Below are 27,350 nucleotides of genomic sequence, written 5' to 3'. Positions count from 1 at the left end.
GGGATTGCATGCCTTGGCCTGACCTCTGAGCAACCCCCACAGAGGCCGGTGGGGGGGCCAGGCTGGAGGATCACTTACATATGAAAGGTTTGACGGTGCTGTGAATGTGCTTGTGCTGCTTGAGGCCCGAGGACGTGGCGAACGTCTTCCCGCAGTCGGGGCAGGCGTGAGCCCGGGCTCCTACGTGCTGGGAGCGGATGTGGCGCTGCAGGTTGCTGGGGTCGGTGAACACCTGTGGGGACAGATGCCATTGCTTGCCGCCCCCCCCTCCGTTGGCCCAGTTCTGGCCGCTGGGTTGGGCTCTCAGTGCTGCTCTGGCCCCTTCACTGAGCCTGGCCGGGAGGGGTCTCTGCGGTCGGGGTGACTGCCCTGGATGACCTCAGGGGAGCCGCTGAGCCTCTCCCCAGACTCTGTGTCTCCGACAATCATTCCCGGGGGAGCTGCGGTTAGGATGCTTGAAGCAGGAGCTCAGAATGCATTTCTAGGCCCAAGAGCTCTGACACACGGGCGGGGGTAGGATCCCACCGCGGAGAGGACAGCGTCTGGTCTCCCTGGCCTCCTCCCTAGCTGTGTGACCTGGCGCGCTTCCTTCTTCCCTGGCAAACTGAAGGACCCAAAGGACTTAAGGCATCTTATCGGCTCTGCACAGTTCATCAGCATTTTCGTTGGGCGGGGCGGGGTGTGTGTGGGCGGGAGCAGCAGGTGCGTGTGCATGTTACCTTCACGCAGTTCTCACATTCGAAGCGCTTGCCGCTGTCATGGGACATCTGGTGGCGGATGAGGTTGGACTTCCAGTTGAAGGCCTTGGGACACTGGTCACACTTGTACTCCCGTTCCTCTGTGTGCACAACCATGTGCTGCTCCAGGCTGCACGCGGACAGGGGACGGGGTCACTGGGGGCCTGCCTGCCTGCCCACTGCCTAGTGGCCCCCAGCCCCCCAGCCCCCACTCAGAGATGAGAGTGGTCTTGGCAGCAGGTCTGTCCACCTCCTCTCTGGACAGGTCAACAGGATGGAGGGGCAGAGACGGCCCTCCCACAGCACATGGGGAGGAAGTGGTGCCTGCACAAAGCTCAGGCCCTCATCCAAGACCACTCCTCCAGGCAGCCAGAGGCAGGGCAGGACCCCAGCTCACAATGCTTGGCTGCTCGTCAAGATGATCTTAACCTTGAGGCTAACCTTGGGCCTAGGTAAAGGGGCACAGAAACTTCCGACATTGCCGTGAGCCCCAGAGAGGGGGTGAGGTGCAGGAAACCAAGGCCACCCCTGGCCTCCCCGCCAGGCACACAGCAGGGAGGTGGGCTGGGGGTGAGCGGGTGGGTCTCCAACTGCGGCCTGATAAGGTGGGGAGCGCCCAGCTGCTGGGCAGGGGCGGCTGCACTCGGATGAAGGCACAGCTCCTGACCCCCTCCTCTTGGGGGACGTCCTGTTTCCCCTCCTGTCCCAGGTGTGACCGTTAATCTCTGTGAGCAAAGCAGCAATACATCATGACCCGTTAATTACGGGGCCCAGCCATCCATTTACATCAGAAACGCTTGGTTCTTGAGCACTGGCAGATTGTATCTTTTTCCCTGTTGTTAATTGTGATTTATGTGTTTATGTAAAGAAAACACGGACCCTCTTGAGCAGCGCTTACCGCCGAGGCCCTCAGTCGGGATTTGCCCAAACGCTTATTTTCTCAGTCATCTGTTCGGGGCGGAGGGTTTCCCGGCCCCGGGGGAGGCCATGGTGGGATTGGCGTCCGGTTCCCAGCAGTACCAGAGCCACTTAGTGACCTGATGGGGCTTTACTCTGACCTTGTGAGGCCGTCCCAGAGACATTCTCAGAGGCCGGAGGAGGCGCCCAACTTGGAAAAGTCTTCAGGGTTCCCTGGAGCACTGGGACCTCAGTCCTGGCTCTCTCCCCACACAGCCCAGAAGGTTCATCTTTCCTCAGGGTTCCCATGGGTCCTCAGGGTGCCCACCTCCCAGGGGAGGGCCGGCTAGTGCCCGTGTCCTGCTGTCATACTGCGCCCATGCCTGTGAGGTCTCCCAGGACAGGTGGGGTCCATCCGTGGGGAGCAGAGGCAGGTGCCTGGGTGGGGGATAAGGGATCCCTGGGTGGCCCTTTCCAGCTCCTGCCTGCCGTGTGAGAAGGAGTCCTGTGTATCCAGAGGGTCAGGTCACTCCACAGATCCCTGGGCAGCAGGGTGCTGCCATCCCCCCATCCTGGTCTTGGACCCTGCTTCAGAAGTCTCCTTGGGGCTTGACCCTGCACATCTTGGGGTCTGGCCTGCATCTCTCACTCTGCTCCTAGCCTGTCCCCACAGCTGAGCCCTGCCTGCACAATGGTGGGGCCAGCACAGCAAAGTCTCTGCCGGCCCACTTGCAGATCTTCTAGGGGCAGCGGGCTCGGACCAGGGGCCTGGCCTTCGCAGCCAGAGTCAGGATCTCCTGTGGCCTGCCACCACCAGCTCCTGGGCTACTCGGTCCCTGATGCTGGATGACTAGGGGGTACCTGCCCCCGAGGGGTGGCACACTAGAGGGGACCCTGTCTCCACCTGTCCCTGGAGCTCTCCATGTGTCAGTGTGGACAGGGCTGAGGGGCCAGGACAGACGTCTGCCTTTCCCCGGTCTCCCTCTGTGCTGCCAGGGCCCAGTGAGGCTGCAGGGGGGCGGGGGGGGCTCCTGGGGGGCCTGGAGGCTGGAGGAGGGGGTGGGGGAGGGGTGAGGGCGGGGAAGGGGCGGCACCTGTACTTGGTGGGGAACATCCGCTCACAGTCCTTGCACTCGTGGGCCTGCTCGCTGCTGCCCCCGCCGCCGAGCCCCTCTGGCTTGAGCTCGTCACCCAGGCCCTCATAGAGCGGGGCCCCCACGGAGCCGCACGCGTACTTCTTATGGCGCCGCAGGTCCGGCTTGGACTGGAAGAGCTCGTCACAGGCGTCACAGCGGAACGTGGGCTCCTCTGCTGGGGAGACAGGAGGGAGGTGGGTGGGGAGCACGAGATGGGGCCCAGGCCCCGGACCCATGGCGGGGGGGGTGCAGGGGGCCCTGCCTTCCACGCGGGCTGTTCCTGCTTCCTTCCTGGCCCCGCTTCCCAGACCTAGGTGTGGTTGCCTCAGGGAGCTGGGGCCCGCATGGACCCCGTGTCTGCATCAGAACCACCGAGAAGCGCTGGGCCCCACCCCGCATGGCAGGAGGCCACCCTGGGCTTGAGGAGGCCCTGCACTGGGGAGCAAAGAAGAAAGCTGGCAAGCGCTTTGTTTATGAATTAGGAGAAAACACCGGCCGAGCTCTAATGCATCTCATAAATTACCTTCGCCAAGGTCAAACAAATTAAAGGGGGGGGCAGCTATTATTCAGTTTACGAGGCGGCATCCTGACCACCGTGCCAAGCCAAACAATCAGCTCAAAGCCATAAATTTCCCCCGGAGAGACGACCTCTGGGCCCATCCCCAGGAGACGGCCTAACAGTAGCTTCTCCCAGAGCGGGTGTCCCCCTCCCTGCCCGAGGTGGGGAGAGAACATGTGCAATAAAAGCTCTTGCACAAATGGATTAAAAGGTGTGCATGTGTGTGCTTGTAGTGAGTGTGGGAACGCACGTGTGCTTGTGCACAGGCGTGTAGTGTGCATGTGTGTGTGGGTGAGCATGTGTGTGCACAAAGTGTGCCTGTGCATTTGAACATATCTGCATCCACGTCTGTGTATCTCTGTGGGAATGTGTAGGAATATTTGTGCACCTACACTTGTTCATGTGGGTGTGTACATATGTTCTCACCTGCATGTGTGTGAGTGTGCATATGCTTCTGTATGTGGCTACACGTGTGAAAATTTGTCTTTCCATATGTTCACGTGGGTGTGCAAGCGTGCGTGGGCGCTAGGGCAGGTGTGCGTGTTGTGCATTAATGTTTATGCTTACATCACACATCTGAACGTATGTTTCAGTGCACACGTGTGTGCATTTGTGTGCCATATGCACGTGGGTGTGCCTGTTATGTACCCGCATTTGTGCTCATGTTAAGTGTGAATGCGTCAGCACACATATGTATGTGTGCTTGTGTGTCACGTGTATGAGTGTGCAGGTGTGTGCATGTTTTAGTGTGTGTTTACGTGCATGTGTGTCTGTCTGTGCAACTGTGAAAGTGTGTTTGAGAATGTGTCTGAGTGTGAGTGTGTGTGCAGGTGCAGCGCTGAGCTTTAGTGACCTTGGGCTGACTGCTGACCGAAATGGCCTGACCCCGAGGGATGTCAAAGCCAAGGAGGCAAGGACATAGGGGGCAGGCAGAAGGGGGCTGCCCTCTGTCTCCTCTCCTGTCAGAGAGACCACCATAACCATCTGAGTGCCGAGGAAAGGGCAGGGGAGCTTTGCAGCCTGGGCAGGGGCTTAGGGGAGAGGGCTGGGGAGAGTGAGGGCCACCTGCTCACGACTGGAAGCTTCCCTGAGACTATGCTGGAGGTGCCACTCCCGGTGTCTGGTCACACCCGACATCTCCACCGGTCGGCACCAGGATCCCCCCTCCTCCCTGACACCACGAGGCAGACTCCATGGGAGCTGGCTCTGGGGTGCCCCTGGCTGGACCCGCAGGGCTTGGATGACACCCTCAGAGGCACAAATGTGATTTCTGTTCACATCTGTGCATGGAGGTAGGTATGTGGGTGCCAGGGAAGGGCTCTGGGGACGGGCCGGGTGGGCCCCTATGCCGGTCCAGGCATCCCAGCCGGCTTGCTGCGGACGGCCTGCTGTCAAGGAAGTGTTCGCTTGGAAGAATACAACACAAATGGGGAAAAGCAGCTCACACTGAGTCTGGCAGTCTGGGGCTGAGAACATGGGTTTGAGGCTCCGGGCTTGGAAGTCTCTGCCCCAAACATCTCCCAGAAAGGCCGCCCCTGGAGCTTGTCCCGGACACATGCTGAGCTGCAGAATTGACGGGAGGGAGGCAAGGCCAGCCGGTCCATGCAAACCGCAGACGCGGGGCTGGAGGAGACAGGGAGGGTGTGCCGGCCGACACCGAGGCCAGCAGCACCCAGGCAGAGCAGGGGCAGGAGGAATGGGAGCGGTGGGGCCCGCGGCCGCCTGAAGCGCGAAGGCGAAGATTCTAAAACAAAAGCCATCCAAGCACGGGGCCGGTCCCCAGGTAGCGGGGTGGAATGCCAGGCACGAAGGCCAGGGAGGATGCACATCACAAAATAATCCCCCTGCAAGTCTACACAGCATTGCCTTTGAAGTAGAATTCGAGCGCGTGAACCCTTCAGGAGAAATGTCTCCTGGGAAAAGAACGTGAACAGCCGTGGGGACACTCGAGGTCTCGGGGGCCCGCGCCCAGCCGGCACCGAGCTCGGAGCTTCATGCTGCTGGTGCATCGAAGGCATCCATGCGCACCCAGGGGGAGTCGCTTTTTATGCCCGCTTGATGACGGGTAAACGGAGGCTGGGGTGCTGGGAGAGGAGGTGGTAGAGCCGTGTAACCAGAGCCGTGGTGCCGGGCGGGGCCCGGGAAGCCGGTGGCAGAGTCCCAGCTTCCCGCCAGGGGCCCAGAAGAGCGCCAAGCGTGGCGTGTGCGCTCCGAACGGCCTGGCATTCCCCGCAGGCCCTCCTCGTCTTTAGAGATGTGGATTTCCTCTCCATCTGAGGACCGAGAACACCATCTCAGAACGGAGCCGGATGCCTCGACCCCACAAAGCTGCCCCTGTGGGTTTGTTCTGACTTCCTGGGGCCCTCCCACCGCCACCGGCGCCGTGAGTCAGTTCGAAATGCCAGTCGGTAGTTTACTCTTTCTGGACCCGACTGGGAACAGTCACAGAAGTTGAAATTTGAAAACAAAGACAAGAAGAAAGGCCAACCCCACCCATCCATACCACCGACCAACTTAACTTTCTCAGTTTTGATCTGGAATTTGGACTTAAAATGAAAACTGAGCCCGATTCCCACGCTGATGGCATGGGAGGACATCCTGAGGCCGTGAAACGGACCAGGGAGATAACTGTCGCCCTTCTCCCCTGCCTGCTCAACCCTCCACGGACCCAAGTTTGCCCTGGGTGCAGGATGGAGCTGGGGGCTGGCCGTGGGTGAGCCTGGCCACCTCCCCCCCGTGCTGCAGTGTGGACAGGTGTCCCAGCATCCTCCACGCAGGTAAGGCGGGCATGCAGAGCCCATGCCCAGGGCTCGCTGGATGCGCCACAAAGGATGTGCACAGCCCATGTGCTCCACTGCCCACCACAATAATTCCATATTAAAAAAAAACTAAAAGAATATGTTACATTCTGGTTATATTATGTTACATTGTATTATATGGTATTGTAGTAGATCATGTTGTTGTATTATGTTATGTTATGTTATATTATATTATAATCTGTCTCATATGCTTTATACGCAGTTCACTGCATCCTCTTGACTTCTTATGGGGGGGGAAGTTAACAGTTTTGAGCCTTTCTCAAAAGAAAAGCATATTTGAATGGAAATGATTTTCTTTATTTTCTCCCAAGTGCAAGAAGCTTTCCTGAAAGAGAAATCTTTCCCCTCTCCACTGAGAGTAAAAACAAAATAAAAAGTCGCCGGAACTAATGAATCCGAAAGTGGCTTCCCTCTGCTCTGAGTCACTTGCAGGGAAATTGGAAGTGCATTTCTTTGCAAAGCTGCGGCTTTGAAAGAGCATTCCCAGGCTCAGACCCGCAGGCCCAGCTCGCTCTGCCCCCAGTGGGCTGGCAACCCGGGGCCTCCGTTTCTTCCGCGATACCTGAACGTTGTCCCCCCGCAAAGGCCCCTGTCCCCAACGGCAGCACACAAAAATTGTGATTCGAAACTGAACTCCCTCCATCTGAATCTGGTGGGGGGTCCGTGGGGGCCGCGGGCTGGGGCAGAAGCTCCACGTTCTCCCCAAACCAGATGGGACCCGGGCGTGGCAGCCCGATGTGGCGTGTCAGGTGTGTGCCTGGCTGTCTATCTGCAGTTGTAACAGAAAAATAAATCAGTGCCTAATGGCTTCAGAGAGCCGAGGGGGACACAATTATGTGGCATCTACATGCTAATCTACCAGACTGAGGCTCAAAAGCGCTCGAGAGCCCACTCCAAATTCCTGCCGTGATAAGGGGCCTCTGCATTTAGCTGGGGCTGGGATAAAAGATTTTTTATGATAATTATCTTAGTGAGGAACATTTTTGCATTTTCTTTCTGTGCGATTCCGAGTTTAGCTGGGGAGGGGGCGGCTGTTGGGGGGCAAGGGGGTGACCGCGACAGCAGAGAGTATGAAAAGTCAGACGTTTGATGCTGGACTATTATGTGTGGCAAGCAATTAGCCCACAAATGTTTGATGAATTATTAGGGAAATGTGGACCCAGCTTATTTGAGATCGGGGGCCAGGGTTGGGGGTTGGGGGGCGTGGTGGTGGATAGCAATCAAGGTTTTTAAAACCTTTTGGAAGAAAGAAGTTTTCATTACACAAACGAAACCTCCTCGCCGGGTGCTCCCTGAGGTAGGTGGGTTTATCTTCCCGAGTTCTGCTGAGTTACCTGAGCTCTATAGGTCTTCTCAACAATTATTTTAAGGAAAATGAGACCATCCCCTCACGACCCAGACCTCAGCCATTTATTTTTCTTTTCTCGATGGCCTAATTGAAACCAAACTTCAGAGGCACGTACAGATAGGACCCGGCTCTGTGGCCTCTGGAGAATGGCCCGCGTGGAGGAAGGACCCTCACTGCTGGGCCACGCTCGGGATCGGAAGGGTAAATTAAGGCAGAGGTCGCTGCGTCTGCTCCCAGGCCCAGCCAGGGCCACTCCCTCACGTGACATTATCAGAGGAACTTGCGGTAAGTGGCATTAATCATTAAGCCTCTGTGCCTTTGGAGGGGAGGGAAAGAAAGACAGGAAGGAGAAAACCAACTCCCCCCTGCTCCAGCGTGAGTGGAATCACCAGCCCCCCCACCCCCACCCCCAGGAGGGGAGGCTGCTTTTCTGCTCACTCGCGGGGTCTCATTCCAAAAAAAGACACTGTGTGCTCGGCGGCGGCACGCAGGGAGTTAATGGATAGTCGTCCGCTGCCAACACAGCGCTGCTCCTCGAATGGACTTAAAAACGGTTCCAGAACCCCAAGGTGAATGGCACATTGCTTCACAATGTGGATGAAGGAAAATAAATCTGCATTTCAGAAATCCTAGCCTCTTTGCAGCAGGAATTTTTCTAACATCCTCTGCGATGCACTCGGGTGTGGATGGGTGTTGGGGGGAGCGAGCCCACTGGACAAGCACCGAGCGGAGGGCTGTGGGAACACTTTGGGTGGACAGTTGGAGGAGCTCAGCCACCATCCCTGCCCCTGGGGGACCCCCCTCAGCCCCCCGAGTTCCCTCTCTCGAAATCAGTTTTCCCTTAACCTTTCTCTTGGACTTTTTGCTGTTCCCTACGGACAGGCATGGCTTTCAAAGACTCTCACACGCCGTCACTGCCCTCTCTTAAATGAGCCCCAAATGTCTCCCATGGCTCTGGAGGGCGAAGGTTTCCAAGCCACAAAACTTTGTGTTTTTTGTTTGGTTTTTTGTTTTTAAGTACTGAGGAGAGCAAACCATGCTGCTGCTGATAATAATAATATAGTTTAACAAACTCCCCCAGGATTCTACCACGGCAAAGATACAATGCCACACGACGCCCATTCACTCCTATTCTCCGAAGGGCTATCTCAAAGGCGGCGTGTAGCTTGTATAACCCGCAGACGCTTCAGCTGAGAGGTTGGGAGGGGGGCCTGGGGCCGGAGCGCAGAAGTGCGGCCCCTGTCATGCGGTGTGACGTGATGGGGAGGCCTCAGGAGCGCCTGCAGGGCGGGGGGCTTACCATCCAGATTGGGGGGCACCGTCCCCAGGGAGTATGCGCCTTCCTTCACGTGCACCAGCAGCTCTTCCCCAGGCTCAATGTCCTTGATGACTTTATAATAAATCTAGGACGGAAAAGCAGAGAGAAGGGGTGAGGGCAGCCGCCCTTGTAGCTCGGAGAGCCACTCTGGGCACACGCAGGCGATGCTGCTCCTCGCAGGGCCCGGCCTGCTGGCCCCTCCACCTGCCTACTAATTGCTGCTAAGAGGTTCCCCTCTGGAACTTGGTAGAATATGCTCAGAAGGACTAGAGTCCCTTTTAATTTGTTTCATCCAGTTGTTGGATGTTGGTAAAGGGGATGCAAGTTGAAATCAGTGAGGATCAGCCCGAAAGTTCCCAGGCAGGTGGTGTCCCAGTGGGAAATATCAGGGAGGGTCTCTCTTTTCATCCGGGAGCAGCGCCCGGCTTGGTTCTGAGGCTCCTCTTCTCGGTGTGTATACAACACACCCTTTGCTGCTGGGGGGTGTGGGCTTGGGGTCTAGAGGGGGTCGAGAGTGATTCTGCATGTTTTGAAAATGGCCATGAGCTCAGACAGAGGCTCTGTGGGCCAGGGCAGCAGGCTGGGAGTCTCACACGAGCGCGGACACCCTTTGCAAGGGAAGGCAGAGGGGCACGTGTGCCTGCAGCAAGCTCGGTGCCTGACAGCCATCGGGGGCTAGATGGGGGTGTCCCTGAGAACAGGGAGGGGCGCAGGGGGCTCAGGGCAGATACTGCAGCCTGGAGAAGCAGACTCTGAGGTCAAGGGGAGGTGAATTTGGAACATCCAGCCTCAGTACTCCGAGGAGCTCTGTAGTTTGCCGACACACATCTGGAAAAGGGGCCGTCTGCCCTGGAGGTGTGGCCAAGATCTGGAAAACCCTACGGCTCAGAAGGGCACCAGGGCAGGCCCGTTTGGGAAGGCAGCCAGGGAATGGGCTCCAAAGGCCTGGGTGACTGTGGGAGAGGACTGGGGTCTTCCCTGCCTGGAGCCCCCTGTCCTCTCTGGAGAGCAGTGACACAGGTCCTGGGTGGAGGGCAGGTCCCAACTCCTCACATGAGTGGGGCTGACACCAGGGATCTTGCATCTCAAGTACAGAAATGTCAAACGGCCAATCATCTGCCTACCACCTTGGGTCTCTATCCAGAGAACCGTAACCAAGGAGCCCGAAGGCCCAGCCGCAGGACCAACCAGGAGGCCAGGGAAAGACCAAGAGGATTCCATCTGCCCCGGGAAATGCAGGGGTCCTAGCCTCTCCAGACTGATCTCACCCCCGACGCCCCGCCGGAGGCCCTCTAGCACTGCCCTCCTCATGGAAGACCTGGGGGTGAGGGGTCAGGCCAGACTGTCCAGCAGCAGTGGGATGTGGCCCAGATACCCAGAGACTGAGCTGGGCACAGGCCCGCACACCATTCCTGCCTCTCCCCTCGTCCCCAGGCTCTGGGAAACATCCGGGAGGCTGAGCTTCCTCCTCTCTTGTCGGGCCCCTTTTCCCCTCCACAGGCCCTGTCCGTGTGGACTCCCTCACAAACCGCGGGTCCTGACTCACCCCGGCACAACAGCAGGGAACTCCCAAGATGACACACAAAGCCCCACTGGGTCCCCAGCCCTCGCCTGGATGTACTCCCGGGGCACCACACGCGGTACCAACGGAGTGCACAAACTTCCTCTCCCCTGCACTCGTTAATTTTATTGGCAATTGTTCTCGGATACATTGCGAATTAGGGACGAGATTTTAAAATGGAGAGTACAATCTGGACCTTACTAACTCTTGTAATTAAGCCAACTGTTAAGATCCCAGTTTTGTGTCATTTTATCTAAAAAAGGCCAGTGGCCAAATAATTGTTTTACAAAAATCACACTTGAGCCCCTGCATTTCAAAATGGGGTCCAAAGTATATGGGACACTCCAACAAAGCCCAGGAAGCCCTGAGCGAGCGACTGGTTAGGTGGGTCATTCATCAGCAGGCTCAGCACCCTTCCATGGGCCAGCGCATCCGGCAAGTGCCTTCAGCGCCGCCGTGGCGCGCAGGCTGGGGCCCGGCTGGGGACAGAGGAGGGTCCGCGGCTGGCTTCCCTCGGGGCCCCGTTAGAGGGCAATGTGGGCCCGCCCGCCGCCGCGTCCCTCCCTGAGACCCCGCTCTGACCTGGCGTCCCGCTCCGTGCGTGCGCGGCTCCTGGGGCCCCGTCCTCCCTCCGGCCAGGCTGCTGGGCTCCTACTCCGGCCGGCCGGGGCTGGCGGGGGGGCGGGGGGGCGCTGGGCGCGTCCCGCCTCCCCTCTCCGCCTCCCTGTCCGACCCCCTCTGAGGGCCACCCGGCCTCCCGGGACCCCCCACCCTCCTCACCCCCTCCTCCGAGTGCCGCTGGCTCTCCTGGGACCCCCCACCCTGGCTCTCTGGGCTGCTGGACCTCCTGGAATCCCCTACCCGCGCTCCAGGGCCGCCGAGGTCCCCGCCCCCACACCCCTCCCAGCTTCAAGGGCTGCCCGACCTTGCTGGGACCCCTCTGCAGCCCCCACCCGCACTCCCAGGCTGCCCAGCCTCCCCGGGACCCACGTTCCCGCTGCCGGCACAGCCCAGAGCCACGGAGCAGAGGGAGGGTCTAGCGCTTTTGGCCGTGGGGAGCAGTTTTGTGCACCGCAGGCACCCCCTCCCCAGTCCAGGACCACGAGACAGTCCTCCGGGCTCCTGGCGGGGCTGGAGCGCAGGGCACGAGGGCAGTGGCCTGGACTTTGAGCGGCAGATGGAATTAATCGCTATTAGTGCTAATTGCAGGGCCGGGCCGGGTGCGGGGTGGGGGTGTCCCCAACCTGCCTCCACCTGGAAGGGGGGCGGGAGGTGAACCAGAGTCGGCATGAACTTTGCCAAACTCCACGGGTGCCGAGGGCACGGAGGTGTGAGGGCGACCCTGGTGCACACAGAAGCCGGGTGTTTTTACGACTTGTTCCCAGGGGCACAAAGGCCTTATCAGCCAGACACGTGGAGAAAGTCACGGTTCCAGGTCTGCGGGCTCTGCCCACTTCCCGGGACAAAGGCCGGCTTCGGCTTCGGTAGGACTGAGGCTTCTGGGGCGTTACAGATTGGCATTTACTGAGCTGAGCCTGTAATCCACGGTTCCCGAAGCCCCTGCAAAATTCCCGATGTGGGTTGGTAAGCTCCCTTCCACTCCGCGCCCCTTGGGGGGGTGGGGGTCTGTTCCTCCAGGAGACAGAGCTCCCTCCCCTCTGATGCCAGGTCAGCCTCCGCAGGGAAAGGAACGAGGTCCGTGCAGGGGACAGCACCCCAGAGCCCCCCTCCCCCTCCCCCCCCAAACAGCTGCAGCCCCCAGGTCCCTGAAACCCTGTCTCGGGGCTCCGGGTGTGCAGCTGGGCAAAGCCCAGCTGGAACCTTCCTTCTGGTTTCAGGATCTGAGAGCTAGGGAAGCCACAACAGCTGAGTTCACGGGAGCCAATCCACGTCTGCTCTTAAAGAGCTTTCAAAGGAACGAGGCCAAACAGACCCTGTCTGAAGTCAGGTCCTTGTTTCAAAGTCGGCGGGTCCACCAAGTATGGGCGAACTGCACCAAACCCGGGTCCTCCGAGCGACAACTGTGCTCTCTTTGTCCCGACACGGGGAGGCGGCTCCTTGCAGGTGGACGGAGCTCGGGCACGAGTGAATGGCCATGTTCTCAATGCCAGGTGGGGAAATTGCCTGAGAAAAGTTGGATTTCACACAGGCCATGCTCATGCACACAGACCCTTGCTAAAGACGAACGTCACTGTCCCCTTAACAACATTCTTTCAGACCAAATAGTTCAAATTTAAAATGGCTGTCAGGTTGGTCCACTTCCTCGAATTTGTTTTTTAAATATCAAATCAACTCACAGGGATAGACACTGATCTTGAATATGGGGATTTAAGTTCCACGATTTTCATTCCTACTTAATTGTAGAACCTTACAATTTAAATTATGAGGAACTCCACCCAAACTACCCTGGGGGGCAGTGAGGAGGCCGGGAGGGGGTGGCCACGCTCCCCCCGCTGCCCCCCGCCCCCCCCCGCCGCCCCAGAGCAGATGCATTTCTCAGAAACATGAGGGTGGTCCAGCGCTCCCTGCTTGGACCAGTTTGAGAAACGTTCAAGGAGTGTCTCGGTAACATGGGCAAAGTGTCTTTCAGTGTGTTTGTCTGTCCATCCTGGCTTTGGGAATCGTGCTGGAATTTGCGGAGACCCCCGGTGTGCTATGTGAGGGTCTGTTCACGAGAGACAATTCCACCCAGCGAGCGCAATCAGAGTGGCCTGGCTGGAGGGAGGACGCCGGCTCTTGGGCTTCTTTGTCTCTCGGGGGCCGCTGAAGAGGCCCGTGCGGTCTCACGGCTTCAGGGACTCTGCCAATGCTCCTGTGAGTCTTCACTGCTTGCTCTCCCCAAACCGTGGGCCGTCTGTGCCTGGGAAAAGGCTATGGACACCCGGCCCTGAGGCTGCCTAGGGGCTTGAGCATTTGGAGTTTACAAAACCATGGAATCCAGAGCAGGGACACGCAAACAGTTCCTTCCTCTGGGCGACAGAGGAGACGGCTCGGCATGCCTGGGGCTCGCCACGCTCCTGTCTTCCCTGCGGGGCTGAGGCAATTGTGTCCATGTCCTCGCGGTCTTGCTGCTCTGTCCGGTCACCTTCCCAGCTGCACACACGTGGGGAAAAGTCCGGCCCATTTCTCTCTGCCTTGGCGGTGCAGTTTGGACCTGGAGAGTGCATCTATGCATACAAAGACGTGCCTGGCCACCGTTAGAGGGACGTCTTCAGCCCTCTTAGGTGGCGTCTCCTACTAAAGTATTCCATTTGATGAATCCTGACAAGTGATCACAGCCCATATTGTGATGGCACGGTTGAATTTATATCTTATTCTTTGCCGAAGAGAGAGAATCCGCTCTGAAGAGGGTGCCGGAAAATTCGGCAGCTTTCGGACTCAAAGGCATTTGATATATACGTTGAGTCTTTTGTAAACCCGCCAAGAAACGCTACAATGAATCCCCTGCCCTTTTCATTTCAAAGGGGAAATTGTATCTAATTGTTTGCGAGCTACCATTGAAACCGGCCAATCCGTTTACAATGTTTAATTGAGAAAATCGTGGGGGACGAGAGCAGAGGGAGGAAGGAACAGGGTGCTGGATGCCATCCCGCGAGTGCCAACCCCGGCGGATCGCTCGCACGCTGCAACAGGCGACGGGCGACGGGCGACAGGCGGAGGGGTCCGCGTTGAGGGAGAGGAAGCGAAAGCAAAAGCGAAGCCGCCTGGGCAGCACGCTCGGCCGGGAGCACCGGGTTTGCATTACGAACGAGCCTTAGCTCTCATGCCCGCGTGGTTATCAGTCGGCTCATCTGCGAACAAAATGCCTTTCTTTAACACGCTCGTCTGCTTCCACTTTCGGGAGCCCCGGCCCCTCTGCTCCGGGGAATGTGCCGGTGCTGTTGGGGATCCCCCGCCGCCCGGCCGGCCCTGGGGGTGCGGCGGGAGCCTCTTGGCCTCTCCTCGGTGTGCTGGGGGGGGTCTGGAGCCCCTGACTCATGCTCCCCAATGTCTGTTTGTGACCCCAGCACCGTGTCACACCATCCTCAGCCTCGCTGGCCACGTGACGTCCCGCCACCAACATCCTTGCCCTGGGGAGGTGAGGCGGGGCAGGGAGAGAGCCGCGCAGTGACCAGGCCTCCGCGCGTGCCTTACTCCCCAGCTCTTGTTTTCACTCTGAACATTGAAACCGATCCAGGGACAGACCCTGTCTGTCTCCTGAAACATTTCAAATGAACTCGTTTGCTCATAATTGCAGGAGAAAGAACCACCCAGGGGTGATCTGAGTGTCTCAGATTTTCCGAAAGGAAAAGCAGGAGCTGACAGGCAGCAGGGGGAGAGGGAGGTGAAGTCGCCCGGGGCCGGAGGAGGCGTCATGCCACCCAGACTGAACTGAGGTGCCCGTGGGCTCTCCCTTGCCTCCCGTTTACACTAAGCGGGAAAGGTAAATCAAAGCACCCCAGTCTCTTCGGCTGTGATCTGACCACCCCCAAAAATCCCGGAGAAAAGCTCCGTCCCCCTGGCTGCCTGCTGTGGACGCTTTGTTCCCAGCAGCCTGGCCACCCGTCTGCAGGCTCCATGCGGGTAACAAGCCCCAGGTCACTGTTGAGTTGATGGGCCTGAGTCCAGGAGGAAATTCATGGCCCGGCGTGGCCTCTGCTGAGCTGGGCTCCCCCAACCGGAGCCACAGAGAGGACAGAGCAGAGTGACCAGCAGGCCACCTGTCCTCGAGGGCCCCTGGGGCTGGGACCTCTCAGAGCCACAGGGCGCCAAGCAGGGGGTCTCGTGGCACAAATGAGAAGCTGCAGGCAGGGTTGAGCTCACGGCGCGGGTGCCACAGTGAATGGAGATGTGTGGCTCTCTCCAGAGGATACGTCTCCCATTCAGAGCTGCCTCCTCCTCTGCCCGATCATTTCTTCTGGGGGCCGTGACTTCAGAGACTTTCCCTTCTCGACCCTGAGACCTCCTCCTGCCCCGTCTCCTTCGTCCTCTCAAAATTGAGGCTGAGGTCATGTGACTTGAGCTTCTGAAAACCATCTGGCAAACCCCACCCTGCATTATGGATCTTCGACTTTCAGTCTGGATGCTGTCCCTTCTATGTCCGTGCTGTTGGGAGCTGGTGTGCGTGTGTGTGTGAGATGGAGAGAGAGAAAGGGGGATTGTTCACTTCCGTGCGTTTGTGTGTGTGTGTGGCAGGGGGTGTCCGTAAGTGCAGGAAATCCTGGTTGAAACCCTTGGGATTACGGAAATCTGAGAAACCCCATTAATATCATGTAATGTTTCCTTCTCAAAGAGAAGCCTGTCTTCAAAAATCTTTGTTTTATTATTAATATTTCAGGGACATTTTTATTCCACTTGGTAGCAACCGGTGTCAGGACGGGGATGGAGGCACTTTCTGTGGCCACCGAGAGGGAGCAAGTCAGCCTTGGGGAGACTGTTGAAAAAACTGTTTTTTTTTTTTAAACTAAAAACAGTCTATTATATCCCTTTCAAAAAGACATTTCTAGAGGGGCGCCTGGGTGGCTCAGCCGTTAAGCGTCTGCCTTCGGCTCAGGTCATGATCCCGGGGTCCTGGGATCGAGCCCCGCATCGGGCTCCCTGCTCAGCGGGAAGCCTGCTTCTCCCTCTGCCACTCCCCCTGCTTGTGTTCCCTCTCTCGCTGTGTCTCTCTCTGTCAAATAAATAAATAAAATCATTTAAAAAAAAAAGACATTTCTAGGGGCACGGGGCACCTGGGTGGCTCAGTTGGTTGAGTGTCCAACTCTTGATTTCAGCTCGGGTCATGATCTCACAGTTGTGAGATCCAGCCCTGCTTCGCGCTCCGTGCTCAGCATGGAGTCCGCCTGGGATTCTCTTTCTCCCTGCCCTTCTGCCCCTCTCCCTGCTCACGCTCTCTCTCTCAACATAAATAAATAATTGAAAAAAAGGCATTTCTAAAATTCGCTTTATTCATCCAATGACTATTGAGTCCTGTGTGGATTTATCTAAGAGCAGTTTCTCATATTATTAGCGTTTAAAATTATTAGTATTATTTTGCAAAGGAAACTGTGCCCCACAATTTGCACATTTTCCTCTGATATCTGAAACGCAAAGGCAAGACTTTGGAATGAAATTTGAGGCACCTGACAGTCTTCCGAGCACCTCCTGACCTGGTGCCCAGGTGACCAGCCTCCCACATCTGCCCTACTCCTGCTTCCCTGCATGACTTGGGAGCCACTCCACGTGGCTGGTTAAGCCTACAGGTGCGCCTCCTCAGGAGGGATGCTGGCGGGCACCTCATTGCTCTGTAACACCAGGAGCAACCGCTTGATCCTCAGAGGTGCTGCAAGGGTGGGGGGCTCCTCTCTCCCTCAGAGGGCTGGGGATCTGAAATGCCCCAGGTAGAACAATTTCGATGCTTCGGGTGATGTCAGTGTTGCATATGCTTAAATGGGCACCCCAAGTTCCCTCTGAGCTTGTGAGCTGAGCCAGGGATAGTTAATCCCCCGAGGCCGTGCTGGAGAGAAACATCCAGCAGGTGGGGAGGGGTCTGAAGGACACTTGATGTCATATCGGGTTTGAGTAAAAGAGCTGGGAGCGTTTCTGACCCTATGGTGGACCCTTGGGAACAGTAAGCATTTGGGGACCAAAGTGGGGCTAAGAGAACCAGTAAGAGTTAAGGATTATCATTCCATCCCAGCGGAAAGTATCTACCCCCTGGTGGAAAGAGATGGAAAGACGTTGCTGCAAAGCAGGCCATTTCACGTGGAGCGGACATGCACGTTCCCCTGAAATTTAATAATAAAACAAGGATGTTTGAAGACAGGCCCCTCTTTGAGAAGCTCACGCATCTGTTTGCTTTTCCAGAAGCTGGCCACAAAAAGGTCCCTACTTTGCTACTAAAGTTTGGCTCAAACACTCTAACAAACGTCTTTTTTAAATAAAGAATCCGGATCTTTCGTTATTCTATTCTGTATCTCACAAAAGTGCCCTCCCGGGCCTGGCCCCACGGTGCTCCTTCCGTGGCCCCCCAGCTTGTGGACACACGACCGAGGACACCGCGGTCCACAGAGGAAGGGGCATTGGATAGCACATCTCTTTCCACGTGCCTACATCCGATTCTCCTTCACTCACATTTCACCTTCATTTGGAGTAAGGAAAAGTATTTTTTTTAAGTTCTAATTTTTTATGATTCTTCTTTTGCTTTAATTTCTGCAGTATTTTTTGGTAATAGGGGAAAAAAACCACCTAATTTTCAAAATGCTGGGTTCTAAGTACAAAGCTGTAGACATCCCAGGAGCAGCGGTGGATTCAAATTTCACCGGTTTGTGGAGCAAGCACCAGCTTGTGTCCAGCAGGAATCTGCTCAATCCAGGCTGGGCCCCAGGGCCGAGAAGGAGCCTGAGCAGAAGAGGGAGGGGGCTGGAGGACAGCTGATGGGGGTCCTAGGGACCTCCCTGGTGTGTGCTCTCTGTGTTTCTTAATGCAAAACTGTTTCTCTGAAGTCAAGAGCCTCGAACCGCTTTTAATGGTTTGCACAGGCGATGGGAGAATGTACCCTTTGTTATGTGGTCTCTGAAAACATTTTTGAAAGCAGTGGAATCCCTTTTGCAGATGAAATCTCATGTGTAACCCCAAGATATTATAGGCAAAAGCAAATTGTTCTGATGGGAGGGGCTGGGCCCCCCAGCATCCCAAGGAGCCCGGCGCTTTGGGAGCTCAGTGGAAATGTGCCTGAGGGGCCTGGCTCCGGAGCGTGGAGGCTCCAGGGGCCATTTGCAAACTTGTAATTAAAGACATGGACTAAGAGTTCCCAGCACCGGGGATGCGTGGCCTTCTTGGTCGAAAGAAACTCTGCATATGGCATCTTCTGTCCTGCTCCACTCACGGCCTGGACAGCCACCACAAGGAATGAGGACCAGCAGTGCTTGTGGTCCTCGGGCAGCACGGACCATCGCTAGCGTGGATCCAGCGTGCTGAGCGGTGTCCTCGACCTCAGGAGGGTTGGCAGCAGAAGTGAGGTGTCCCTTGGCCCTGGTGGGGCCAGGGGCTGAAGTCAGGGCCACCGAGCTCAGGAAAGATCAGTTGGCTACCAGCGGGGCCAGGATTTTTTGCCCAAACAAGGCCGGTTTCCTCCGCAGACTGGCTGGGAAGCCACAGGGATTGCAGGGCACTGCCGGAGGGCAGTGCTGGCCCTTTTTGAGAGAGCTTGGCCAGACCGAGCCCCAGAGACAACAGTTCATAAGTGATCGGCCGGCTCTCCCTCCTGGGGCAACATGAGCAGGGAAGGGGACCCGTGTGGTTTCAGGACCTGCCGCTCCGTGGCTTTCCTTCACGGAAACCGCCATCTTTTGGTTCTTGAGCCCTGGCAAGCTGCCCCGAGGTCTCTGATGGAGCAACAGTGAGGCGTCGCTGATCTCCCAGAAACTCAGTGCTGGCCAAGTGTCAAATCGCTGCCCCCGCCGTGGGACAGGACTGGGCAAAAGTCCTTGGCAGAGCCGCAGCTGACCCTTCACCTCAGCAGGCCCCTCTCATCGGGCTGGGGGCAGAGGCCCCCCCCCGCCCCACCCCCAGGACTGCTCTGAAGGCCCGTGTGCAAACTCTGCACCTACCTGCTCATTGATCTGGCACATGGTGAGGTTCTGGTCATCGCAGGAGCATGCCACCCGGATGTACTTGAGCCAGCTGCCGGAGCCTGCCTGACCAGCATCCATGCAGAGCCTCTCAGTGCTCAGGTCTTCGGAGATCTGGTGGGGGGAGAGAGAACCGGGGAGGGTCAGAGGCATCCTGTGTGCGAGAGTCTGCACACTCTGCCGTTTGCCCAATGAGGGACCAGGTATTCGGGCCCCGTGGGAAGGCAGCCCAGCACCTGGGCCTCAGCAGACCCCCTGGGCAATGGCAAGGCCCTTGTTGTACCAGATGCCCGTCCCAGGAGCCCCTGGAGCCCGGCAGAGAGGCGGCAGGATGGCCCTTTTGCTCACCGAGCAGACTGCTGCCCTGGCCTGGTGATGAAGGGAGCCCCCAGGGTTGCAAGAAGCCCCAGCAGAGCCATCCCACATGTGAGAAAGCAGAGGCCACTGCATCTAAGAACAGAGCCTTCTGTCAAGGGGAGTTGGGGCGTTGGGCTGCGGAAAAACATTCTAGAAGGTAAAGGTGTTGTTGGGGTGTGTGGCTGCGTATGAGTCGGTGTGAGTGTGCATGTGCACGCATGTGTGCGTGTGTGCGCGTGTGCATGCCCACACTAGCATGCAGATCACTCGAACGTAAGAAAAACATGCCGTTTTCTTAAAGGGTGGAAAGTTTCCATTTGACACCTGGGACCTGCAGAGGCCCGGCCTCTCAGCACACCCTTGGCGGCCAGCACGCCTGTGACTGGCATTATTAACTTTGTTGTTGCCACTGATTTCTGAACGTGCTTCTTAGGGTGTGCATCTCTGAGCGGGTCATTTACTAGGAGACCCGAATGCTGTCCCCTGCTGAGAGAGGGACGCCGTTGGACCTCTGGACCCTGCGGGGAAGCTGCAGCAGGGTCCCCTCCCATCCCCACACCTGCTCTGTTCAGTGCCTGCTCCGGGTTCTGAATCCAGAGCCTGGGAGCCAGCAGCATCTTGGGCCAACTTCCTGGGAAGTCCAGCCCCAGCTCTTAGAGGGCATGAGGGAGGGGCTGAAGCCTCAAAGTAGGAGGGGGTATCCAGGTCTGGTGTGTCCTAGTGAGCAGGGGTGTCCTGGTGGGCCGGGTGTCAGAAAGATCTGGTAAAGTCAGGGCAGGGGGTAGTGACCTGTCGCAGCAAAGACCGAGGAGACCGATTCCAGGCACCGATTCGGTCTCCTCGGTCTTTGCTGACCGATTCTCCGAGGAATCGGTCTCCTCGGTCTTTGCTGCGACAGGTCACTACCCCCTGCCCTGACTTTACCAGATCTTTCTGACACCCGGCCCACCAGGACACCTGTGCCCCGGTCACCACAGGCCTCGGTCTTTGCTGCGACAGGTCACTACCCCCTGCCCTGACTTTACCAGATCTTTCTGACACCCGGCCCACCAGGACACCTGTGCCCCGGTCACCACAGGCCTCGGTCTTTGCTGCGACAGGTCACTACCTCTGATCCCTGGAGCGTGTCCCAAGGGCCTGTTCTGAATAATAGGGACCTGGGAAGGGCAAGAGGCTGTCCCCCCGAGGCCTGGAGAAGCAACTTCTGGCCAGCGACTCAGAATGCTTTGTAACAGTTCAGACGCTCCCCAGATGTCCACTGACACTCTCTGAATGGCCAAGGGCTGCGCCTGGACTCTGGGCCACGAGGAAACACGGTTCTGGGAGGCAGGAGTGTTGCTGTAGGATGCACAGAACCTGCCCCTGCACACGAGGGGCTCCCGGAAACCCCTCCTGGAGCCCACGCAGCCCCTTCCACGCACGACAAGTCTCAGAGCCGATAGGCCTGGGCCCAGCTTGGCTGACGTCTCCGGAGGCTGATCCGGAAGGGACTTGGAACCTGGGTGCCTCGGATCTGTGATTCTCCTTTCTGGGGGGGCTTTTCCCAAATGGGCCTACTTCTGAGAGAGGAGAGAGGGGCCAGGAGTCCTAACCAGCGGGGAGACAGAGAGATGGGTGGGGTTGGAGGGGCAGCATGGCACAGAGAAGCCCTCTGTCCAGCCCCCAGCCCTCTGCCGCCTGTGTCTAGACCCTCGGAGCGCCAGGGGGCACGGGGGGCATCAGGAGGCCACCGTGGGCTGGCCGGCAGGGGGAGGACCACAGGCCCACATGGGAGGGGCCCCTCTCTGGGCACTAATGCCTCTGAGGGGCCTCCCCTTGCGCCTCCAAGCCCAACTGCAGGAAACCCGCAGAGAAGACCCACAAAGCAAAACCTGTGGTTCGAGGCATCTCAACTGATGGGGCAGCAGCGCTGTAGGGAGGACAGGGGGCTGAGCGGCCAGAACACATGCACCCCCTCCCCCCCGCGGGGACCCGGGCTCTGCGGGGTGCCCACCCCACGGCCTCCCTCTCTGTCCACCCGTGCCCGTGGCACAGGCTGGGGAAGAGGTGCTGGCTGCCCGGCTCTGCCCCCACCCCCTGCCCGCCGCCCCTCGGGGCCTCTACTTGTAGCCTCAGGCCTGTTGCTTTACCTTGACGGGCATGAGGCCGTCTCCCCAAGTGGCTGGTAGGAGTAATCCCTAACTAACTAGCTAATCCCTGCTCTAAGTGCTTGGAAGCGCCTCTCCATCCCGTTTGCTCACGGGTGAGTGTGTGTGAGTGTGAGTGTGTGAGGGACACTCCAGTGGGGGTGGGGGGCAGCCCGTTGTGTTTTTGGGAAAAGACAAAGTAGTCCCAATGAGGAAGTGGCCCGAGGCAGCCTGTGGGGCCCACCTGCCCCCACCAGAGGCCCCAGTTTCCCGAGCCTGCACCCTCCCTGGGGGTCCTTTCCCTTCCAAGTCCTTCTGTACCACCTTCCTCCACGGCCCCCTCCCGTCTGTCTTCCCCACACTGCCCCGCGTGGGAAGGTCCTGGGATGCGGGTCTCAAACGCAGACTTGGGGGTTGCAGGCCAAGCCCCTGACACCGGGCGGGGACTCTGTCCTGCAGGCTCCCTCCCCAAGGGGTTCTTGGCTTTCTACCAGGAGGGGAGCTCCGTGCCACATGGGGGGCAACTCCTCTGCTGACCCCCTGTCTCTGTCACCCCAGAGAGGGTGCTTGATCCTTCGGGTGCCCCAGGGACTTGTCGTGGGGGCGGGTGAGGAAGAGCAGAGGCACCCGAACTGCCTGTGGTGCTCGGGCTCCTGCGGGGTCCTGCCCCCACCCCCCTCCCCCCATGCCTGCCGTCTGTGAGGCAGCACACCCCACTGCGAGCACCCCTGTGTGCCCAGGAGCCCACCGCGCTGCTGGCGGCCTGGTTGTCTGTGACCCCACGGCACCACGGGCAACGCTTCTCGATGGGCAAGCCCTGCCTTCCGGTGAGCTGGCTCGGGCCTGGTCCGACCAGCCTGTCTCTTTCCCGTAGGTTGGCCCCTGTGTCCTAACCCTTCCCTGTGCTGGGCAAACCGCTGCGGGTCCCTCAAGCGTGTGTGAAGGGCTGGTCACTCAGCCACACGGACACCGATGTGTCCCTGTCCCTGTCCGGGTGCAGCTCCGGTGTGTTTCCACTCGGGCCAGCAACTTCCCTCCTGGTGACTCCTGGGAAATGCCCCGCCCCCTTCAACCCAGAAAACCTGGTCCCCCAGCCCCTGACCATTTGGCTGGTCACGGGGTGGGAGTTACCTCCTGGCAGGCGCTGAGGGTCGGAGGAAACCCCTTCTCCCTGAAACCCTTCCTCTGAGCAGCGTCAAGTGAGCTGCAGTCCCTTTCCTCCAGAGAAGGCAGAAGCCCTGGTGTGGGGGCCCTGAACCAGCAGTGCACGCATGGGGAGAGGGCCCAGGCCTGTGTCTGCCATCACGGTTGGGCATCAGGGGCCTCACCACGGCGCACCTGGGCCCATCTGAATAATGGAGTGAGACGGAGGGGCCGGAGCCTAGGAAGCTGCTGTTTTTCTTCTTCAGACCAGGGAAGTGCTCCCTGGGCACCCGGGGCCCGTGCCTCCGGCTCGGCGGGCAGGACACCGCAGGCCTGGCTCTTGCTTGTGGTGCACGGGCCCGTGCCCTCTCGGACTCCAGAAAGGGAGAAATGGGTGCAGACATTTGCCTCCCCCTTGCTTCCCTTCCTTTCATCTCTCCGTGTTCCCCCGGGGACTCTGCAGTGGCTGAGCTGGGCCTTTGGGAAGCTCACACCAAGTGCCCACGGCGTGGGCACGGGTCTTTCTTTGTGCCTTCGCAACCGCTCCCCGGTCACCACAGGCCTCTGAGGAAGGGGCTGGTATTGTCCCGTTTCCCATAAGAAGAGATGGAGGTGCCAGGAGCGGGGCTCTGGAGCTGCATCAGGGGCCAGAGGGAGGGTCTCTGTGCCTGCTCCAAGACCTGCAGGGTCCTGGAGTTGGGAACACAGGCCTGGACACCACAGGTCCCTCTCTCTGCCTCTTTCACAGTGAGACACTCCAGCGCCCGTGGAATAGGTGAAGGCCACCCCTCCCCAGCTTGGCGGCAGGGCTGAGGCCTGCTCTGGCCCCAGGAGGCCAAGACAGTCACAAGTGCATGGGAAGGATGAGGCCTGAGCCCCGATGCTGCAGGATGCACGAGGAGGGAGGAAGGGGTGGCCCAGCCCTCCAGGCACCTCCTCTGGGCTCCTGGCCCCTTTAGCCAGCAGGGGCCTCCAAGGCCTTGGGGCCGAGTCTCTTCCCAGATTTGAAATCTGGCTCTCCTGCCTGATCCCAATACAAAGCCTTGCTCCAGGTTATTTGGGGCCGAGCCTCGGGAATCCCAGAGCCTCCAAAGGAAGCTGCCCTCCTGCCCATTCTCCCCACTCAGCCTCACAGGCCTCCCCACCCCTGGTCCCCCTGCCAGGTCCCCCAGCTCATAAATCACCCCCATCAGAAATGCTGAGTTATGAAGCAAAAGGATGGAAAAATTCTCGTAACCTTGACAATTTTTTTTGCACATCATTTGAGGTTTCCTGCACTTCTAATTTGTGGGCTCTCTGCTGGGCTGGTTCTCTCACATTTAATAGGTCCGGCCAGCCACCGGCCCCGTCCGGGGTGTGCACACAGGCGGGAATGCCAAGGCGTCTGTCGTCAGCTCACCTAATGGATTCTGAGCATGTAGCAAGGCGTGGGCCTGGGAGTCTGCCCTCCCGCCACCCCAGTCTGGGGCAGTCAGGCGGCTCCATGGAAGCCCGGGCACGGTGTCCGCCCGTGGCAGTGGTGGGGGCAATGGGGGAGGGCCTCTTTCTCCAACCCCAACCCCTTCTCTAAGGGCCCACACAGCCGCGTGGGTCTCTTTTCTGTCCATAGGCGCACACACGCATATACACACACACCGTGGTTATGATTTATGGGGTCCATGAGTAGCTGAAACAGAAAGTCCATTCTTGTGACAGAAGGAGGTAGGGGAAAAGCATTCTGGAAACACCTCTGTCCGGGTGCGGACACGGAGCCTGGATGAGTTCATAAATCCCCGTCCTGCCTCTCATTATGGGGCTTGGCGGTGATAGGACCAAGCACTAACCAGCAATACGGCAGACAGGAGTCCCGGCAGGCAGGTCGTGGGCCTGGCCCCCCCACCTGCTCTGGCTGCGAGGGAGGTGGGGGAGAGAGGGGGAGGGAGGGCGGGGGGGGTTGCAGGCCAGAAGGGGGCTGCTTCCAGGAAACACAGGTAGAGCTCGTGGAGGCCGTTTCCCTAAGACAGAGGCCAGCCTGGCTCCTGAGCTCGTGCAGAAACAGGGGCTAGACAGCCCATGTTTTCTGGGGCTTTGCCCAGAAGAAGCTGGGTGGGGCTCCCAGATCGCCTCCCGAGCAGAGGCTGGGGTATTTCGGGGAGACAAGGGCCAAGGTCGTTGGTCACAGAGACCTAAGAGCACGGTGCAGGATGAGGGTGGTGCAAGAAGCAGCTGGGGCGCCCGGCACGGGCTCTGACGGTTCACGCCGGAGGCTTTGCTCTCGAGCCCGCAAGGCGCACAGCCTCTGTTTAGAGCCAGACCCCCGAAGCCAGATCCCCGTAGTGTTGTGGAGCCACAAATGCCTTCAAAAATCTGAAGAAATCCACAGCCCAGCAATTCCTCAGGCGACCAGATGCCACGCAGAGCGCGCAGGGTTCCCGGACCGTCTCCCGCTAGGCGCCCAGACACGCGGGCGTGCGGCTCTCCCGGGGTGCGTGGCTGGGCGCCCAAGCCTGCTTCCGCCGCTGGGCTTCCTCTCGGCTCTCTCTGCCTCCTACTCCGGCCCTCCCATCCTCCCATCAGACTCAGATGTTCATTCCCCTTCTCCTGCCCAGGCGGGGAGACCCTCCCAGCAGCGGTGGGGTTCTCAGAAAGCTGTGGGGGAAGCACAGAGTTTCAGCCTGGTGTCGTGCTGCACCCGAGCCCTCCCCGGGTCCCCTGAGTGGGACTCAGACTCCCCGATCGTCAATAGCACAGGGGACAAGGAGAAGGGCCCGGCAGGGCTCTTCTGAGCTGCCTGGGGCAGAACCCCGTTCACGGGCTCTTGGTGTGAGCTGAACACGACCCCGCTCCAGGGGTGTCCCCTGCACTCTGTGGGCTGAGGGCACGGTTGGGGGCTGGGCTTCCTCCCAAATGTATGTCCATCAGCCATGGGCTGTGGTCCTGACCCAAGACAGACACACCGGCAAAATGGTGACCAGACTAGCAAGTTCAAGTGTCCAAGGAAATAAAGGAATGAAAAACCCCTCAGAGGGGTCAGTGACGGTGGCGGCGGTGAGGTCTGTGCAGACCTTAGGCCCAGCAGCTGAGACGTCCCCACAGGCAGCCTGTGAGGTGGGCAAGGAGCCTTGCAAAGGGGCAAGCACCCCGTCACTGGGGGAATTCAAGGAGGACTTGGTGGCCATCCCTTCAGGGTGCTCAGAATGGTGGCTGGACTTTTTGAACTCCACGTGCTTTCCCAGCTCTGAAATTACATAATTCTTCATTTGACAACCCTGGGGGTGTTGTCTGGGGTCCTGCCTCAGTTTCTCCTTGGGAACCAGAAAGCCTCTCTCCTGATTTCTGGCCGTGTGGAGGCCTGTGGCTCGGCACACGGGGGTGCACTAGTGTGAACGGTTGGTTTCTCCTTGGAAGCTTGTTGAAGACACCCAAAGTGGAGCCTCGGGCCCACACGGTGCCTGGCCCCGAGTGTGTTCAAGTGTGTGTGCGCTGTGGGGCCGTATTTCTGGCTACTGATGGCTGTGGGGGCAGTGACTTCCCTGGCTGGTTGCACCTGCTTGTGGGCTCTTCAGAGATAGGCTGGGGGCTCTGCCCACCGCAGGGTGACAAGGGTACTGGCCAGAAGCAGGGCCCTTCCCTGGGCCTTTTGGGTGGTCAGGAAGTAGTCACCTGGTCAACCAGGAATCTTTAAGGGGTGGCCCCAGGACCCCAAAGGGGACAAACCAGCTCTCGCCAAGAGTAGGAGAGGGATACCCAGCAAAGAGACTCCATCTTCTGTGTCTCCCTTCAAGAGCCCTGTTGTCCACTCGTGTGTGGGGCTTTCTGGAGCTTTCTGGGGTGTTTCCAAAGAGAAAGCCCCTGGTCACTGCAGAGAACCCTGGGCCCAGCATCAGCCCCCAGCAGGAGAGGGCCCTTGTCACAGACCTGCGCCAGTATCCCGATGGGGCCTGCTGAGCCAGAGGCTGAAGGCAAGGCTCCCCTTGCCCCGCCCCCCGGGGGGTAGCAGGCTGCTATAACCACCCCCCGGGGGCCACTGTGCCCGGAGGCTCTGTCTTTAGCCGTCACTGATGGGAGCACATGATTGCATGAGCCTCTCACCTATGACGTTGTCTATAAACTGAATTTCTGTAGTGGGGGGGGCCCTGTTTACAGGTGCATCCTCCTTAAATGTGTCCTGCATTGTGATCGAATGGAGAGTTCTTCCAGAAGGTGAGCACCCTGTGTGTGACAGCCTGGTTTCCATTGGGAGTGGGGTGGAGGGGAGGCAGGAGGGGACATCGAAGCAGGTGCACTGATGAGGAACTGGCCCAGCCCCCTCCCGGGAGACAGCTGGGACCCCAGGTTCGGCACCAGAGCTCCCGATGGACGAGCCCAATGCTAACATTCTCCACATCCCTGCAGGGAGGCCTGTGTGTTGGCCGGGGGCCCGCCTCCATCCGTGGTGACGTCATTTCCTCCCAGCCAACCCCAGAAGGACACTGGAGTGGGTCAAACTCTACCCACACTTCCCAGGAAAAACAACTGGGTTGACTTGATACCGGCGCCTGGGTCCCGCTCTGTCCTCTCCCTGTGGACAGTCCCGAACCCAACACCCCAGGACTGGACCTACGTCCCCATGAAGCCTCAGCCACTCCCCACTGCTGGATGGAGGGGGTTCTTCACACCCAATACCCAGCTGCTCTCACCCCCAGGGGGGAGCCCCAGGTGCCTACTGTCTGCTGCCGAGAAGTGAGTGGGGCCCACGCTGTGTGGCCTGAACTCGCCCAGGAAAGCAAGCAACCTCAG

At 58.7% G+C, this 27,350-nt stretch overlaps 1 protein-coding gene across 9 annotated transcripts in view; it reads right to left on the bottom strand.

The window, feature by feature from the left end:
* The window catches only part of PRDM16 (PR/SET domain 16), a 312,932-nt gene that overhangs the window by 28,941 nt on the left and 256,641 nt on the right, over window positions 1-27,350 (bottom strand). For 7 of the 9 annotated variants that reach the window (XM_027576118.2, XM_027576134.2, XM_027576183.2 and 4 more), the window contains 5 exons: window positions 18,946-19,080; window positions 8,797-8,899; window positions 2,729-2,945; window positions 720-867; window positions 79-232 (listed from right to left, as the gene is read on the bottom strand). In XM_027576118.2, coding sequence (XP_027431919.1) covers window positions 79-232; window positions 720-867; window positions 2,729-2,945; window positions 8,797-8,899; window positions 18,946-19,080 — 757 coding nt within the window. The remainder of the gene's footprint in view (window positions 1-78; window positions 233-719; window positions 868-2,728; window positions 2,946-8,796; window positions 8,900-18,945; window positions 19,081-27,350) is intronic. The other 2 variants (XM_027576124.2, XM_027576153.2) reach the window with 1 other exon arrangement.

The sequence above is a fragment of the Zalophus californianus genome, chromosome 4, assembly GCF_009762305.2.
Source record: "Zalophus californianus isolate mZalCal1 chromosome 4, mZalCal1.pri.v2, whole genome shotgun sequence".
Classification (NCBI taxonomy): Eukaryota; Metazoa; Chordata; class Mammalia; order Carnivora; family Otariidae; genus Zalophus; species Zalophus californianus.
Note: the sequence above shows the minus strand (reverse complement) of the source record. Positions and strands in the feature narration are given on the sequence as shown.